Source organism: Apteryx mantelli, chromosome 17 (assembly GCF_036417845.1).
Source record: "Apteryx mantelli isolate bAptMan1 chromosome 17, bAptMan1.hap1, whole genome shotgun sequence".
NCBI classification, from domain to species: Eukaryota; Metazoa; Chordata; class Aves; order Apterygiformes; family Apterygidae; genus Apteryx; species Apteryx mantelli.
Genome location: NC_089994.1, coordinates 3,357,066 through 3,373,723, shown reverse-complemented (window position 1 = coordinate 3,373,723; position 16,658 = coordinate 3,357,066). Strand labels below are relative to the sequence as shown.

The window sequence follows — 16,658 nt, the reverse complement described above, 5'->3', positions numbered from 1 at the left end:
TCTTCAATAAGCTTCATAGTTTGGTCCTTTTAATTAAGTAATATGCTTCAGGGGTTGAAGAAAAATGTGTTTTCACAACCTTCCTTTCTCAGACAAGGTCAGCAGTGGGACAGCGATACCTATCTTGCGCGCTGTGGCACAGTAAAGAAAGGTTATTGGTTTGACAGGAAGGTAGCAGAGTGGCAGGGGACAGGTCCTAGAAAAACAAACAAACAAAAAAACAGGTGCTAGAGAAAAGCACATTCAGTCTCACAGAGTCAGTGCTAAGAAAATCTTTTATTTTCTTTGAAATTATTGTGAGTGCTAAGGTGACTTGCCTGGAGAGGCTACGAAGTAGCATCTCTGGAGAGAGATGCCCAGATGAGGTGAGACATCATTCATCAGGAATGGCTTATGGAGAGTGACAGTAATCCAGTCATGGATTGATGTGTAGGCCTTGTCCAAAGGAGTGTTCATGAGACTATTGTCAAGACTGGCTGACATGGTCTTAATTTTAATTTCTAATAAATATCAGAAAACCAGGGCAGTCACAGAAGTGGGAAAGGCCTGTGCCACACCACTGGTAGAAGGGTGTAAGCGGGAAAGCCTAGGTAAGGAGAAATTGGTCAGTCAGTGCTGTGCAAGAAAGGGAGAACCTTAACATAGATAAAGATCAAAGGCGTAGAAATACCATTCATTTCAGTCAGCAGATTTCCCAGAAAATATTCTGAGAGTCGATAGGATTCTCAATTTTTTCTAATATTGTTTTTAAAGACATTGCTGTTGCCATTATTTATTAATTGTATTGCAGCAATGCCAACAATCCCCAGACATGGACTAAAATCTTGGTGTATTAGATGTGGGCAAAAAGACAGTCTCTGCTCATGTATCTGTTTTTTCATAACATATTTACACTTCTGTCAGACACTTGATTTACTTGGTCAAAAATACACTCTTTATTGAATAAATGAACAGTTATTAAATGGATTAAGAAACAGACATCTCAAAATGTGATTGTTGTGGGGGGATCATCACTGAATGGACTGGTCAATGGTATCTTCACAGGATTCAGCTTTCACCCCAGTGTATTATAGTATTTTCATAAGTGATCTGGAAAATATATATAAATTGGATGCCTGTAAAGTTTGCAGCTGACTCAAATTTTGCCATGATAAATAATGATGAAGGCAAATCTCTAATTCAGAGCAATCGGAATTGCTTGGTAGACTAGCAACAATGAAACAACATGAATTTTAATACAGCTGAATGCTAGGTCATCCATCTCAGAGCACAAAATGTAGGCCACTCTGTTAGGCTGGGAGACTGCATGCCTGAGGGCAGCGATTCTAAAATTGATTTAAGGGCCATATTGGATAACAGGTGATTATGAACATTTAGTGCCCTGTAGTGGCAAAATGGATGAACATGCTATCTGAATAAAGAAGGGAATCTGAAGTCTGAATAGGAAGTTTTTATTAATCTTGATTAAAAAGCTGGAAGATTCTATAATCTAGTATATCTGTAATGAGACCCAATGTGTGGAAGTTCAATCTAGGGTTTTCAGCATGGAAACCTGGTGCAAATTCCTAGTGGTATATTATGGGCTCTTCAAATCCAGAGTGGGTGCCTATTCTAAGAGATGTGGTGCAGCTCAACCAGGCATTTGGGACTAGCAGCAGAAATTGCTGCCTTCAGTGAAGCTCAAGCCTTGCCTAGCCTGGGGGCTGGGATCCTTTCCCCATTGCTAGTTTGTTGATTTCCATGCAAACAGGAAGGTGTATCATTAGCATCCTATTGTATTCTTGTTTAGTTTGGCTTCACAGAGTCTGCACATCTCAGAGAAATATGTTTATAGAGTCAGGAGGGTCGTGTTTCTTATCTGGCTAGAGTGAATGAGAGAGCTGCAGAAGGGCAGGCAAGCATGTCTAATGCTGAAACTGCAAAGGAGACAAAGCCAGCATCTGATAAAGACAGCAGCAGTTGAATTTACACACTTATTAAAAATCGGTCCTGGCTTTTACTTGGGAATGAAAGAACGAACCATGTGAATGTACCGTAGGCCTTGAATGCATGCTAGGGAGCTAGGGAGAACAGTGTCAAAGGATGTCAAAAGACAATGGGAAAAAGAGGCTGATGGAGGTGGGAGCAGGGCTAGCCTGGACTGACATCCTCCTGCATCGATGGAGGGGGTGAGGGGAGTGCCAAGTAATGTCCTCTGTGTGCACCACAGAGAGTTTGCTCTAAAGCATCTTACTGCAATGGTAGGGAGCTTGTGTTTTATTGCTTGGCTCTGCTACCCTGCAATCCAATGTGACTACTTGTATGGTGGTATGGAGAGCCCTGGTCAGCTGGGCTCAGAAAAGAGTGCATCGAGAGAAGTGCAGCTCAAAAAAATGGATACCCAAGACTAGGAGAAACTGTTTTATTTGGAAAGTAAAGGTTGACTGAGAAATGCTGTACACGAACAAGGGAAAAGAACAATTTTTGTTAAAGGACAGTGTTGTCACAAGACTAAATCAAATACGTTGGCTATGAATATAACTGGGCTATAAAAAAATATTGCTGTCCTCAGAGGAAGGAATTTCCAGAACCTTTTCCTGCAGGAGTAACAGGGCTAACGACCTCTTCAATTTGCATGTGAGGCTTGAAGAGTTTGAAGCAGAAGCATATGGTGCAGACGCTAGGGGTAGTTGTGAGCAGGGTAGAGAAATATGATCTTCAGTAACCCAGAAGTTTCCACTCTTCTGTTCTCATTTCCAGGTATTCTTTGCAAAAGTGGTTGTGTCTAAAGCTGAAATTAAAATGCTCTTCCTCTTCCTGTCCTGTTTGCATCTCTTGAGGCATTCATCCCTGAGCTGTTCCTTCAGATGCTGGGGTTGTCCATGCAGACAACCAAAATGAGATAATGGGAAAATTTACAGATTCTCTGGAGCAACTTTTCTTTCCAATCTATTTTCTAGACTTTATTCCATCATTCCACATTATCTGCAGATGCTGGTTCTGTAGCAAAAGCTGAGATAAGTGTTATTTTAGAAGAAAACTGAGAAAAATACTGCTTAGTGCAATGGGGCACTTCCAGTGCTGAAGATGTGGGAGTGGGATTCACAGCTGCCAGGTGGGGTGCAGTCCCAGATGGCTGGGGGAGAGCAGGTGTAAATGCCATCTGGAGCTTTACCTCTCCTGTTCTGTGAGTCACTCACACACAGTACTTTCATCAGTGACAGGTTTGGATATGCAGGAAACTCTGTTTCTTAGTAATAATATTTTGAAGCATTCCTGAGATACCTTGGGCTCCGTGAGAGATCTGAGTCATCTCAGGAACCAGAGTTTACTTCCTTTGGACACTTGTTTGTCCCTGATTTTTTCACAAATATGATGCAGATAATACTGTCTTCTGTAGGAACTAATCGTGATTCACAATGCACATTTTCTCACTCAATTGCCCATTGTAATTGAAGGGAAGCATGAGGAATGGACAGCAGCAATCTCGTGGATTGTCCTGTTCATGCAGTTCTGCGGGGTGCATCCCTTCCATATAAGATGGAAATGAGGATCTTGGCCACTTATGATGCCCTCAGTCTTCTTTATAAGACCGAAGGACATTTCAGCTATTGTGCTGGGGACCAGTTACAGCTCCTTTTCAGTCTGCTTTCTAATACAACTTGGGATCTGCTAGGATTTACTGGGCTCGCTGTGGATTCCAGTCATATGACATTTTGCAAGAGTGCAAAAGGCAGTGTGGCAGGGACAGCTGTGGTAACACCTGCCATTAGTGGCCATAACTTGTAAAAAAAAACAACTGTGATAATTTCTCCCAGGTTGTGAGAAAGGATCCCACTTCTATTAGAGCCTCTTCTGCTCACTGTGTTCAGTCTGGCCAAGCTCAACTTTGCAATAAATGCATTGTTCCAGCTCTCTATTGTGGATCAGGACAACAACAGTCACTCAAAGTGTTCACCAAATTCATAACATATGATGAGGTGCACCTGGAGAGTTTAATTGTTCAAAGTTAGACTCTCCAGATGCACCTCATCATATGTTATTGCAGACTTTCATGGATCCCTAGCATCTGTCTATCCTTGTTCTGCTAGCTCTCCTGCAGCAAGCCTATAGCAACACTTCTGGCATCCTTCTCCTTTTGCTTCCCTTCTGCTCATTTTGATTTGGAGTGCCATAGGTGTTCTATCTGCTCCAAAGACTGGTTCCAGGTCATGCGCTTTCCCCTTCCCTTTGGACAATTTTAGCTAACCCAGACCTTTTGCCTCTCATATGACTTCCACATCAGACATTTGCCTTGAACTTCTGCCTTGCGCAGACTTTGTCACAGACTATCCCCTGTGTTGGATCCCTGCATGAGATTTTTGCATCTGTTTCTGCTATTGCCATAGTATTTGGTAACTTGTATGGTATCATGTCAAACTCACCTGCTCGGAGCCAGATCCTTCAGTTCCCATGTGCTCTGCTAGGTACAGCTGCTGATGCTGACAATGACCTAGGGAAGCCTGTGGTGCAGGGACCTTTGTGGTGTTGCAACAGTGTCACCTAAGCATTTTGTAGGGGACAATAGAGAGGGTCAGGAGCAAGGCAAGGCCAATACTTCATGATGTGTCTGCAGGAGAGCCAAACACAGCCATGGATCCATGGTTGTTCCCGTAGTAGGCAACTGTGTCTGATCACATCCTTAGAGGGGACACAGTTTCTGTGTACAGTGGGGAAACCTGGTCTTCCCTGTGGAAGAAAGAGTACAAGGTGAGTACTGGGAAAGCATGGGTGGGCTAGCAGCAAGTAGGACCTATGCTATCTGCATGAAATGGATCAGAGTTGAATGGTGTGAGGACCAGGGTTGACAGGGATCAGCTCACATAATAGTCCTTTTATACAGGAGTTTTTCAGGCTTTGTATGTCTTTTTTTCTTCTGGGACAAACTGATCTCTGGCTGCATAGCCAGGGCCTAGGAGACAGTCATTGGGGTGGGTTGCCCTTATTAGCTAATGTGTCTCTGGCCTTGCCCTAATCCATTAGCTTGGGGTCACCCAAAACCTGGGGAAGAAGCACCTTTTCTGTCCTGAGCTAACATCAGCTTTTACATCGTTCAGCATAAAAATTGTCTACAAAAGGATAGGTGGCTTGCTGACAGCCTTCCTTCCACCTCTCTGGTGGGACCCAGAGGGGAGCAGCAGTGGATTGCAAGCAACACTGTATCATCACCTGCACAGGTTCTGTTGGGACCTAGTCCACAAAGCAAATAATCTTTTTCCTCTGTTCTCATTTCACATGTACATTGTTCTGGTGTGGGTTTTGGTTTGCATTTTGTTTGGATTGTGACAAATCCTTTTACTTCATGACTCTAGATCATCATTTCCATGAATGAGATTTCAAATGTTGAAAGGTCTTCCCTTCCAGATGTGGGATAGAAGGGAAAAGCATAGATGGAAGCAGGACAAAAGGAAAACATGTAGGCTTATTACATTCCACATGAGAACAGCTGCAAATTCTGCCTCTGCTGATAGAACTGGTAGAGACTTGTCCCATCAGGTGAGGTGGCAGAGCACAGTGGTGGCAGGAGTACTCTTCAAAGTATGGCCTAGGATATCCGTAGAAGACCAGGTTTTAAATGCCGAAGAGAGTAACATCATATTAAATGTCTGAGCAAATTTTATTCCTCTTTTTATGTAAACCATTTGGGGAGCATCTTTAACCTGGGTTGATACGTAGGGCTTACCAGGTTCTCATTTCTGTGAACTACTGCTGCAGGTTGCCTGCTGGCTCAGGAAGATGTTACTGGTTACAACCAATTTACATTTTAAGGTTCGGACACAACTGTGAAATATGATAATATTTTTGTTTGAAGGAAAGTGGATATTTGGGGACATGATTTGCTGCAGCAAAGGGGTTTCATGGTAAAATTCATAACCACAGACTATATGGCAGATGCAATTCAGCATTTATAAATACAAAGTAATGTGCACTGGCAAACAGCCCAGGCCCTTACCTAAACAAACACAGTGATGGACTCTAAATGAGCTATTGCCACTTAGCAAAGTGATCTTGGGGACTCTGTGGAAGGTTCTCTGAAAAGCTCATCTTGATGCTGAGTGATGGTTTAAATGGCAGGTAGAATGCTAGGACGTGTAAGGAACAGACCAGCACATCTAAACCCGGGTATAAGTCCATGCTGCAGCTACATTCTGAGTCTGTCCTTCTACCCCAAAGGTGAAGAGAACCTAGAAAAAACGCATAGAAGTGGAGCAAAAATTACTAGAACAGCTTTCATACAGTGGCCTAGGATTTGGATAAAACTTGAAGGAGTGGAAAGAAGGTTGTATAGTCTATTAAAGAAATGTGGAAAATAAATGCTTGTTCATTGCCTCTCACGACACTGTAACTGAGAGGACCCAGGGAAATACTCAAGAAGCAGGGTATGAACAACCGTTGCATAATACCTCAGCTGTGGAACTCCTTCCCAGATATGTGTTGGAGATGATCCAGAAGAAATTAGACAAATAGGTGGTCATTAAGTCCATCAATAATATATCCTAACATAATGTGAATTCTGTCTCAGGCAGTCCCTAGGCTTTGCTTTGGTCTTGGAGAACATGCCAAGGGAATATTCACACTATTATTTGCCGCATTTAGTATTGCCCTTTCATAAACATCTGCTCCTGACCACTGAGGCAAACCAACCCACATTGGCCTTTGTCTGACTCAATGCAGCTCTTCTCAGGTTCTTGTATTGCAGTGAATGGGGTTTTCTCTTTCTCATTTCCCGGCCTCAGAGGGAAATATTAGACTATAATAATTGGTATTAGTGTTATTATTATAAGGGGACCTAATGACTCTTACATTTAAATCCCTTGATATTTTCCCCTATGAAGGATTCCTGTGACCTTTTCTTTAAGAATCTTTCACACCTCCATGGCTTGCAGCAAACCTTTGAAATTCAGGAAGAGGAAAAACCTCTGGCTAGAGAGAAGGCTCCCCTTCCCCTCCTCCCCCCCCATGAAACTGGTATTCAGATTGGTTGAAATATATACTATTAAATATCATCTTTTCCTTTCTCTCCCTGATGTTGCTGGGGGAAATGCTGGCAAACCACCAAGAGAATAACCCATCCCAAATGTTCTTAGGCTGAATCAACAATGCTGCTAAAATGATGGACTTGCTAGAGAGCCACTGGCAGGAATGGGGAGCATCGCCGGCTGGGTGCTGCTTTGGCACGTGCCCACGAATGGATGGAGCAGTCCTGGTTAAGGTTTCTGCTGCGCTCAGCTCTCATAATGAATCCTATAGTTCAGTCCTAAGCAGTGCTGAAGAATCAGTATTCAACTCCCTCTGAAAATTTATAAGGAGGGATTCTAAGTATTGTGTGTGATATAACTTGCTTTTACCTTTTCCCTTAAAAATATCCCTGCAATATTAAATCCAAAAATCACATTAAGGCAGTATTATTCAGGTGGAAAAGATGAGCACTCAGAAGTTAGGAAATGGCACATCTACTGCCTCCATCCCCTGCCTGAATGCATTACAGAAATGACCTTTCATTACTGATTGCATATTATATTTTTTCTGCTGAAACCCTGTTTCATTCAGGGTAGAGGATGGATATACCAGAGAGCAGAAGTAAGGCTGTACTGGCAAGGGCAATGAAGATCACCACAGTCCCAAAGGTTAATGGATCTGGGTGCAGTCCCAGAGCGTGCGGGACCAGAGACTGTGCCTACAGAAGTTAAGGGTGGGATTCAGGTGCCTAAACAATGCTGTCTCTTGCCATTTATGTAACACCTGGCTCTGGCTGCTGCTCCAGAAGAGCATAGGCTCTCCTGGAGGAGCTGTGTCAGATCTCCTAGCACCGTTGTTGGTATCTCAGACCCTTAGGGGAATCTGAAAGAGAATTAGCTGCTTATTTTTAGGCAGCTGGGATTCTGCACTAGAACAAGACCTAGGTATCTTGGTGTGATCTGGGAGTCTGAGCTCCAACAACAGGCTCTGGAGACTGAGTTGACCCAGGCAGCAAAGCCTGGAGAGCAATTCAATGTCCCTGGAGCAGACTGGTCATTCCAGCAACTGTACTGACTAGTCACCTGGACAGGAATGCCTGAGGTTTATCCCAACATCCCCACAGAACTGCAGATATGACACAGGACCTTGAGGAGCCCCATAGTCTTCTGGTGCAACTGGTCGTGAGGTGGCTACCTCAGGGCACGCGCATGGTAGTGGACACCTATGTGTGGGCACCTGAATGCAGCCCCTCATCTCCGGTGACTATAATGAGAACTCAGGCATCCAGCATGCACCAAGACACTGACTGGCATATTTTAAATATCTGTATTTGAGACCATAGCCTGCACTATTGCCTGTTAGGCATAGATGTGCAGTCAGAGACATACTGCCAACTGACCTCCTCTGGTGGGAGCTGGCCCTTTTCAAGGGGGACTATGCAGGGCCAGTTCTGTGGTGTGGCCTGTGTCTGCAGACTTATCTCATCTCCCAACAGCCACTTTGAGCTGTCCACACATTGTGGCTGGGAGAAGAGATGCGGGCTGGATGTATCGCCCAGTTGCCATGCAGCTGACAGTGTTGATCCACTGTAGGGCCATGACCTCAATGCTGAGATCTGTTCTGTTAGCACCCGCTCTGGGTCCACTCTTCCCCAGAGCTGTAACAACGGCTGCTTCTCCCAAGTGCTTGTGTGGTGGCAGAACTGTCTCCTCTCCTCGCTTTCTCCCCTTAAAGCCGCTCTAGATGCACTGTCACAAAGGTTATGAATCAGCCTTCCTCTCTGCAGAGAAGAGAGAGGAGGCAGCCGAAAGAAGGGAAACTCCAGCCTGGGTGAGACTAGTCCAAACCATTTCTCCTTACTCATCTCACTTCACCTTCAATTTCAAATGCATAAAAGTGCTGCATCTATTTCAGTGCACACACACACACACCTGCATGCACACACACAGACCCATCTTTGGCCATAGCACAAAGCAGGAGACACTGAAGTTGCTTTGCAGAATGTCTTTCAAAGCCATGTGGTGAATTTCAGACAATATCAGTTCAGGACAGGGAATTAAGCCGTTATAGTGTCTCTATACTATAAACAAAGGCAAAATGTTGTGTGCATCAGCAAAAGGCTTTGTATTGTAAAGTACTCCCTTTATGTCCAGCCAGGAGAGAATTCAAATGATTATTGACCTTCCACTGTAGGAAAGCCGCATTATAATATTTCCAAATCAATAGAGACAAGTGCAGAGCAGCAGAGAAAGGCCACAGCTCTGCATACTGCAGAAAATTGCATTTTGCTTTGGCCTCTTAAAAAGTTTGCAAAGCATCTATTAGAGGCCCCTGGAGCCTTTTCTTTCTAATTGCCATGTTTGACAATGCAATCGCACAGGGGACTAGGGGAAAGACAGATAATGGACCCACTTTAATTGCTTCCCAGTTCCATGAGTCATAACACTTCTGAGATGGCAAAGGGGAAGTGCAGCAGTTGACTGAAGGAGGTTTCTGGCTTTTAAGAAAGCTCTGGAGGAGCAAATACTAAACTCAAAGCCAAAGTCTTGGAGGTACTGGATTTTCTTTCATTTTTTTGCTTTTGACTGGAACTATCCAGTGAATTTTTAATCACATTCTGGAAGGGGTAGAAATGGTTTCTTCTCTAAGAGACAAATCTATTAACATCACATCAAAACCTTTTTGTCAGGGATGGGCAATGGAATTGAGTCCTGCAGGTAGGAATGTCCAGCTGGTGGTGGAGAAGCTGGTGTCAATCCCTTGGCAGTGGTTGTGCGAGCACACTGCTCACACAGTGCTCAGGATGGGTTTATCTGGCAGGCTGAGGGAAGGGGGCTGTAGCTCCCATCAGTGTTGTTGGGCTTGGCACCTTTTACTGGGAATGGTTCTGACTTCCCTCATCCTCATGACAGCAGTAACTATCTCTTTTACCTGTGGCCTCAAGGCAAGGTGTATTTCTGCTGAAAGAGAAAGGAGCCCACAGCCAGAGCTGAATCGAGGGCTCCAGGAAAATGAATGAATGTGTTTGCCTGAGCCAGTCAGGCTGTAGAGTATCTGGACTCTTTTTGCTTGGGTCCTCTGGATACTTGTTTTCATGTGCCCTCAGCCAGGGTTCTGCCCATCTGGTGACCTTTCTACCGAAGGATATCACCCACTGGGACCCCTCAGCAACACAAATACTTGGACTCTCTCAAGACAAGCAGGATCTCACTCACACTATTCCTCGTTAGTTGTGCAGCTGTGTTATGACATCTGGCCCCACAGTAGGGGCCTGTTTCCATGCAATGGGCTCCAGCACTGCGGGACGCAGAGCAGTGTTCCAGGGTGTCTGGCTCGATCTTGTAGGACTTGTCTCATCTAGAGTAAGGTGGCACCTGATACTATGTAGGTATATTCCAGGCAGACGTGTACAAGCTCTGCTGTGCTCTACACCGTCCTAAATCTGTACACCTGAATTAACATGACCTGATGTCAGGCTTAGCAACCTTCCTGTCCCAGGGCTTCCTGCCTTGTGCTCATCATTGTGCTAAAATGGGCATTTGACACCTGTTCAGACAGAGTAAGGTTATATTTGCCTGAAATTGGACAGGTAGACATATCCTGCTACAAGGCCTGGAAGCCTCAGACCACTTGGAGGGTATTGCAATCTGGGGCACATCAAGTACAGGGCTCAGTCACTAGTTCAGAATCCTGAACATCAGTGATGGAGAAGTTCTATGTAGAAGCAAGGGAAGGCCAGGTCCCAGTCCCTCTGGCCTCTCTCCAGCTCTCCCCCAGTCCCAGCTCAGGGAAAAGGGCGCCATGGCATGGCCTTGAATTCCCAAGGCTGTCTGTGGAGTGTGCCTATTTCTGCAGCCACTTCAGGCCCTGCTCTGGCTGGGGGCTCTCTGATGACTCCTGGATGCTGAGCTCTGGTATGTCTCAGTGAGGACACAGATGAGCTGCATGGAGGGAAACAAACCAGGAAAAAAGCTTTGGAAATGATTGACAGTAACTGTCTCTGGTGGAAGGAGCTAATCTGAGCAGCGCATGAATACCAGGTCCCTAATTAAGGCACACAGGCTAGCCCTGCCTATAATTAATTTCCCTGTGCTGCTCCACTGGCAGCTGGCTATCAGCGCCACTGATTCAGAGCTCCCGGAAGCTGCAGAGGCAGCAGCTAGAGGGGAAGATAAGGTATGCTTCAGAGTTGAGCAGGATTTGCTGCTTCCCTTCTGTCCCTGTGTGCTGGGAAGAAACTGTGGCATGCCTCCAGGTCTGCACAAAGCCAGAGACTTGGGGGGGGGAACCTTGCTGTCTGACCCTGGCACACTTGTCCAAAGGAAAGTGCTGGCAGTGAACACTCTGGGCATGACAAATCAAGTGATCCAGAGGGTGCAGAAGGAGAGATGTATGATTATCAGGAGGTGGTTGTATTCAAGGAGTTGTATTCATATGTATGGCTTGTTCTCTGCTGGTTGCTTTATGTTCTCTCTTTCTTTCTCTGTGTATGCATGTATTTATTATGCACTTGCCTCCCCTGGCTGGAGCTGGAACAGGAGTGTTGACATTGTGATTCCTGTCCCATAGGAATGGTTCTTTGCATTCATTGCACTGTGAATGTCTCACATATTTATAAGGCAGATGGGATGCATCCGGGTTCAGGTTGGATTTTTCCTGAGTAGGTTGTAGCCCCTGTGGTATTACCAAAGCAGCAAGGAATAGCTAGGAAAAACCCTGGAGTCTGCAGCAGTGTCTGCAGTCTGGGTGCTGTTTTGCTGGAGTCGATGGTGTTGCGCAGCGATATGAAACCCATCACTACAGTGCCATTCTGGCCAATGATCATCTGAATCATGAAACTGGAGAAAGAGGCTCCAGAAAGACATATTTCCTTTTCTACAGTTTTTCATTATTAGCTGGAAAGGAATCATGCTGGTCAGAGAGATGCCAGCATTGTTTTAATTTCCCAGGAGGCTCCTCTTGGTGTGACATGTCTCCAGCAGGGGATTTCAGTTGTCTTGTGTTACTTTGTTCCATACAATGGTACGTGATATGTCAAAACATGACAAGCCAGCCAGAATGTGTCATAATACTGCACTCCACACTCAGCCTTCCAGGGACACACAGCAGCTAATAATATCAGGCTCAAATTATCTCTGCATGCTGAGCTGTTATTTTTTCTCCCATGTGTACTCTGATATATAGGAGTCTCTTGTCTATATTGGACGGTTGGATCACCACAGATTTATTAGCTTCACATGGTGAATTATTTTGACTAGAATGAACTCAGGCCTAGAATCCCAGTCTTTTATTACAGAAAAGTGGCTTTCCCATCTTGACTTCTCTGATACCTTTGTTATTGCTTCAGTAAACAGTTTGGTGAAATTTCCGTATGATTTACTCCCTTGTTGGGGTTTGAAGTTGCTACTTAGACTCAGAGAAGATGTGATTTCATTAGCTATGCTATCATCTTTCAGGCTTTTTGTGAGGTACAGCCACTATCTCTGGAATTCAGCTGAACTAGAGCTTGTCCTCTTGCTGCTGCATCATGCACACATTGGCAAGAAGTGACAGGAGTCTCTCTGTTCCCCCAGTTTGTCCAGTTCTGTGTCATTATCTCTTTTTGCCTGACTTTTTGAACTGTGTTGCTTCACATTAGGATGTAATGAGGCATTAAAATGCTTAAACAAGATTTTCAGTCTTTCAAGGAAGACAAAACCTCCCAGAGCAACAAACATTGAAAGCTGTTTGTTTGTCCCTCAGCTAGGATTCCCCTGTTACTGGGAGGAACTTGTCTCTGCCACAGGTGCTGTGATGTCTGACGGGCACATGCTATTTGTGATATGTGGCATTTCACAAACAGAGCTTCCCACTGCTACAGTTGATGCCAGTTCATTTTAGATCTGGTATGTGGTTCAGAGGAAGCAATATAATTATTTGCTGCTAATTGCTGGTAAAGCATTGTTGAAACTACCTCTGCCCTCCCCCCCCCCCCCACCTCTGCTTCCCCAACATGGGCAGGAAACAGCAGGTTCTCTGCTGGTCTCTCAGCTGGAGGTTCACACTTACCCTCTTTCCCAGGTCTCCTGTTAGAACCTGATGTTGGCTACATAACCTCTGCCCCTCTTTTCCTATATTCTAGCCTTTCCCAAACACATCCTGGAGGCCTGATCCAGTGAATCCAAATGCTTCGTTGAGATTTGAGGATCCTTGGCACTTTTTGTGCAATTCCGTTTACCTGGGCTCCTGGGGAAGCAGGTCGTTACAAGTGCAGAAAACTGTTCCACTCAGGAGCTCTAGTGCCACCAGTGTGCTGCCTGCACTCTAGGCACACAGGAAAACTACTTCCACCTTGCAAACCTTGAGGAAACCCCGACTCAAGCTTTGCACATGATTTCCTCCAGCAACAGCACTTCCCTCTGGGAAACACAAGGTGTTTCCTCCTCTTTCTCAGTGGCTGCATAGACCTCTGAGGTAAGAAGGAGAGAAAGGAAGGGAAACAAGAATGTGTGTATAAAGGCCTCTATAAGCAGATCTGACCTGTAAGGTATTTTGAGAATCCTTTGCAGTTATTTCTTGCAGAAAGACTAGATCAGTGCAGAGTTTGTCCATGGAAAGTCACAAGAGCCACATGTCCATCTTACAGTTTGAATGTGGATTGGGAACACTTGCTTTCTTTGGACAGTTGTTCAACGATCTTGAAAGCAAGGAGCTGGTGGTACTCCTGGAATGCAATGTAGTGTTGCCTAGTGTAACCCAAGCTTCCTGCTGTTGCAGACCTTAGCCATGGCCAGATAGATGCTGAATTGTGCTAAATGTGCCTGTGGTTGTGTGACAGAGACAAACAACCCCCAAGCAGACAGCACATTGTCTTAGAGGTAAGCCCTTTGAGACAGGACTTATGTTAGATGTGTATCCAGGAGCCACAATGAAAATACACGATGCTCACTTTCATTTGTGATTGAAGTCAGAGACCTTCTGAGTATGAAAGGCTGAGAAGGTGCTCAGACTTTCTCAGAACAAATGTGCATTATTTTAACTATTGTGTTGTGTGGCAGAATATTTTTAATTCTGCATTTTAATTGTTTGACTCCCCTGGCATGTGTTGTTTGTGGTTAATGGCAATGTACTTACAGAGGTGAATTTCAGGCTCATCTATTAGCTGCAGAGAAAAGTGCTCTCCCATGACCCTGGCTAATTTACATACTATTTTTGTTGTTCTTTAGGAAGCAGACTGCTGATTTTGGTGTTTTGCTTGAACATCCAGTCAGAAGTGGAGTCTTGCCCTGGGGCGTGTGTATGCTACAGTGAACCGAAGATTACAATAAGTTGTCAGCAGCAAGGACTGACAGCAATCCCCACTGAGATACCCATCCAGAGCCAGCGCATCTTCTTGCACAACAACAGGATAACCCTTGTGAGGTCCACCAGTTTCACCTCCTGTCGCAACATGACAATCCTTTGGATCCACTCCAACAACATCAGCCTCATTGAGCCTGGAGCCTTTTATGGGCTGAACAAACTGGAGGAGTTAGATCTCAGCGACAACACAAACCTGAAATCTATCAACCCAATCACTTTCCGGGGTCTTATTCACCTCCACACCTTACATCTGGATCGCTGTGGGCTCCTGGAGCTCTCCACAGGGCTTTTTCGAGGGTTATTCTCCTTGCAATATCTCTACCTTCAGGATAATAATCTACAGAATCTGCTGGATGATACCTTTGTGGATCTCGCAAACCTAACCTACCTGTTTTTGCATGGTAACAAAATTAAGAGCTTGTCAGAGAATGTCTTTCGCGGGCTAATCAACCTAGACCGACTGCTTCTGCACCAGAACAGAGTCAGCCTGGTTCACCGCCGGTCTTTCCATGACCTTGGGAAAGTGATGACCTTGTATCTGTTTAACAACAACCTGACCGTGCTCACTGGTGAAACCATGGCTCCCCTTGTGTCCCTCCAGTATCTACGTTTAAATGGCAACCAGTGGATCTGTGACTGCCAGGCTCGATCTCTCTGGAATTGGTTTAAACAGTTTAAAGGATCATCTTCAGAACTAGAGTGCCACCTTCCCCCACGCTTGGCAGGGAGAGACCTCAAAAGGCTGCAGAGCACTGACTTGGAAGGATGCATCGACTCCTTCAACCAGATACGAACAAGTGTTTTTAGCACTAAGACCAGGTCCGGTAAACTGCCAACTGGGAACCCCCCTCTCAGTTCCCATGACAACTCCCTGAAGTGCTGCCAGCCAGAAACAGATAAATCTTTTATTTATGAAGCTAAAGGCAAGGCGGGTCCTTCTTCCCATAGCAGCCGTCCATCCTCCAACAACCCTCTCAAAGATAAGGAGCACATGTCCAAAACCAAGTACATTGAGACAGACCCATCTAAAAATGGCAGCAACAAGCAGATAAATGATTCCCCTTTTGGGACCTTCCCCAGCATTGTAGACCCTCCATTGACCAAGTTGAAACCAGAATTTCTAGAGCCTATTGAACCTTCCACAGTCCCAACCAAAAAGAGGCAGGGCTGCTCTAAAAAGAACAAATCAAAGGCCCAGTGCCGCCTCACCCAGCAAGGAAACAGCTCCACGTTACAGCTCAGCCTAAGCCTTTTGATCCCCCCCTTGGTGTGGAGCTTACTGTTATTCTGCTAAAATGAACTCTTTTCCTGGGTTGATGACACTTTAATACTAGACTTTTGCTGACCTCCATAAATGTTGCAAATGAAAGCAAACTACCATCCACCCTGAGAAAGCTTTGTTACACAAAAGTTAACTGGATGCCTTTATAAAAAAACAAAAAAAGACAAACACCAGGATGTACATAATTTATTTGTCCTGAAACCTGTGAATTATACCTTTGGTCTTCGGAACTGCACTTGTCCACAAAGCAGCTTTTGCTACAGCAGATGGTAAAGAAATATGATTTACTTACAGGAAAAAAATGTAAGAAATGTTCCAAAAAGAATGTCTAAAATCTGTTTGTAACTTGACATGACACTGAATGATATTGCAGGTTCCCATTTGCAGAGGTAATGAATTTGATGCTGTTTTAATCCTATGTTTATGAATATTGCAGTTTTTCCGTATTCATTCCATGACACCATGTTTACGGGCAGCATTTGTTAAAGAATGCTGCCTTTTCCTTCACAAGATTGCAGTATATATAGATATGCATTTTATTTTACTTGTGTACAAGTATACAAAAAATATAAAATAAAGATTTCTTTTTCCTAAATGGTTGTCATCTACAAAGGGTGAAGCACGCTAACCAGATAAAAAGCTGGAAAATTAAAAGGGTGTGCAGTGTGCCCTGATCTCAAGGCAGGTCGAGCATTTAACATGACAGTAATAAATAAGACATATTCTGCACTGTTATGCAATGTTTAATCAGTGCCAACAAAGTATTTCCTCGCATGAAACATGCTGTGCTAAAGCTGCTGCTCCCCTTCTGAAGTGTCCCACATGCTTCCCCAACATCATTCATATTTCAAGATGCTCAGAATAGCAGGAAATATTAGCCCAGCCCCTTGGAGCTGAGCAGTCCAGGTCTCAGGTAGAGGATCATTAGTAAACAATACCAAAAAGTCAGACAGGGCAGTTTTTCTTCCGATATGCACAGATAGCTAAACTCTTCTCTGTGATTAATGAACCAGAAGGTGCTTCCAAAGTGGAGGAGCACTCAAGCTTGGTTTTATGA

At 44.6% G+C, this 16,658-nt stretch overlaps 1 protein-coding gene across 2 annotated transcripts in view; it reads left to right on the top strand.

Annotated features, from left to right (window-relative positions):
• The window catches only part of RTN4R (reticulon 4 receptor), an 87,114-nt gene extending 70,918 nt beyond the window's left edge, over nt 1-16,196 (top strand). For both annotated transcript variants that reach the window (XM_013954791.2, XM_013954790.1), the window contains exon 2: nt 14,184-16,196. In XM_013954791.2, the coding sequence (XP_013810245.1) occupies nt 14,184-15,613 (1,430 nt within the window). In that variant the 3' untranslated portion in view covers nt 15,614-16,196. The remainder of the gene's footprint in view (nt 1-14,183) is intronic.
• Nucleotides 16,197-16,658: the final 462 nt, after the last annotated feature.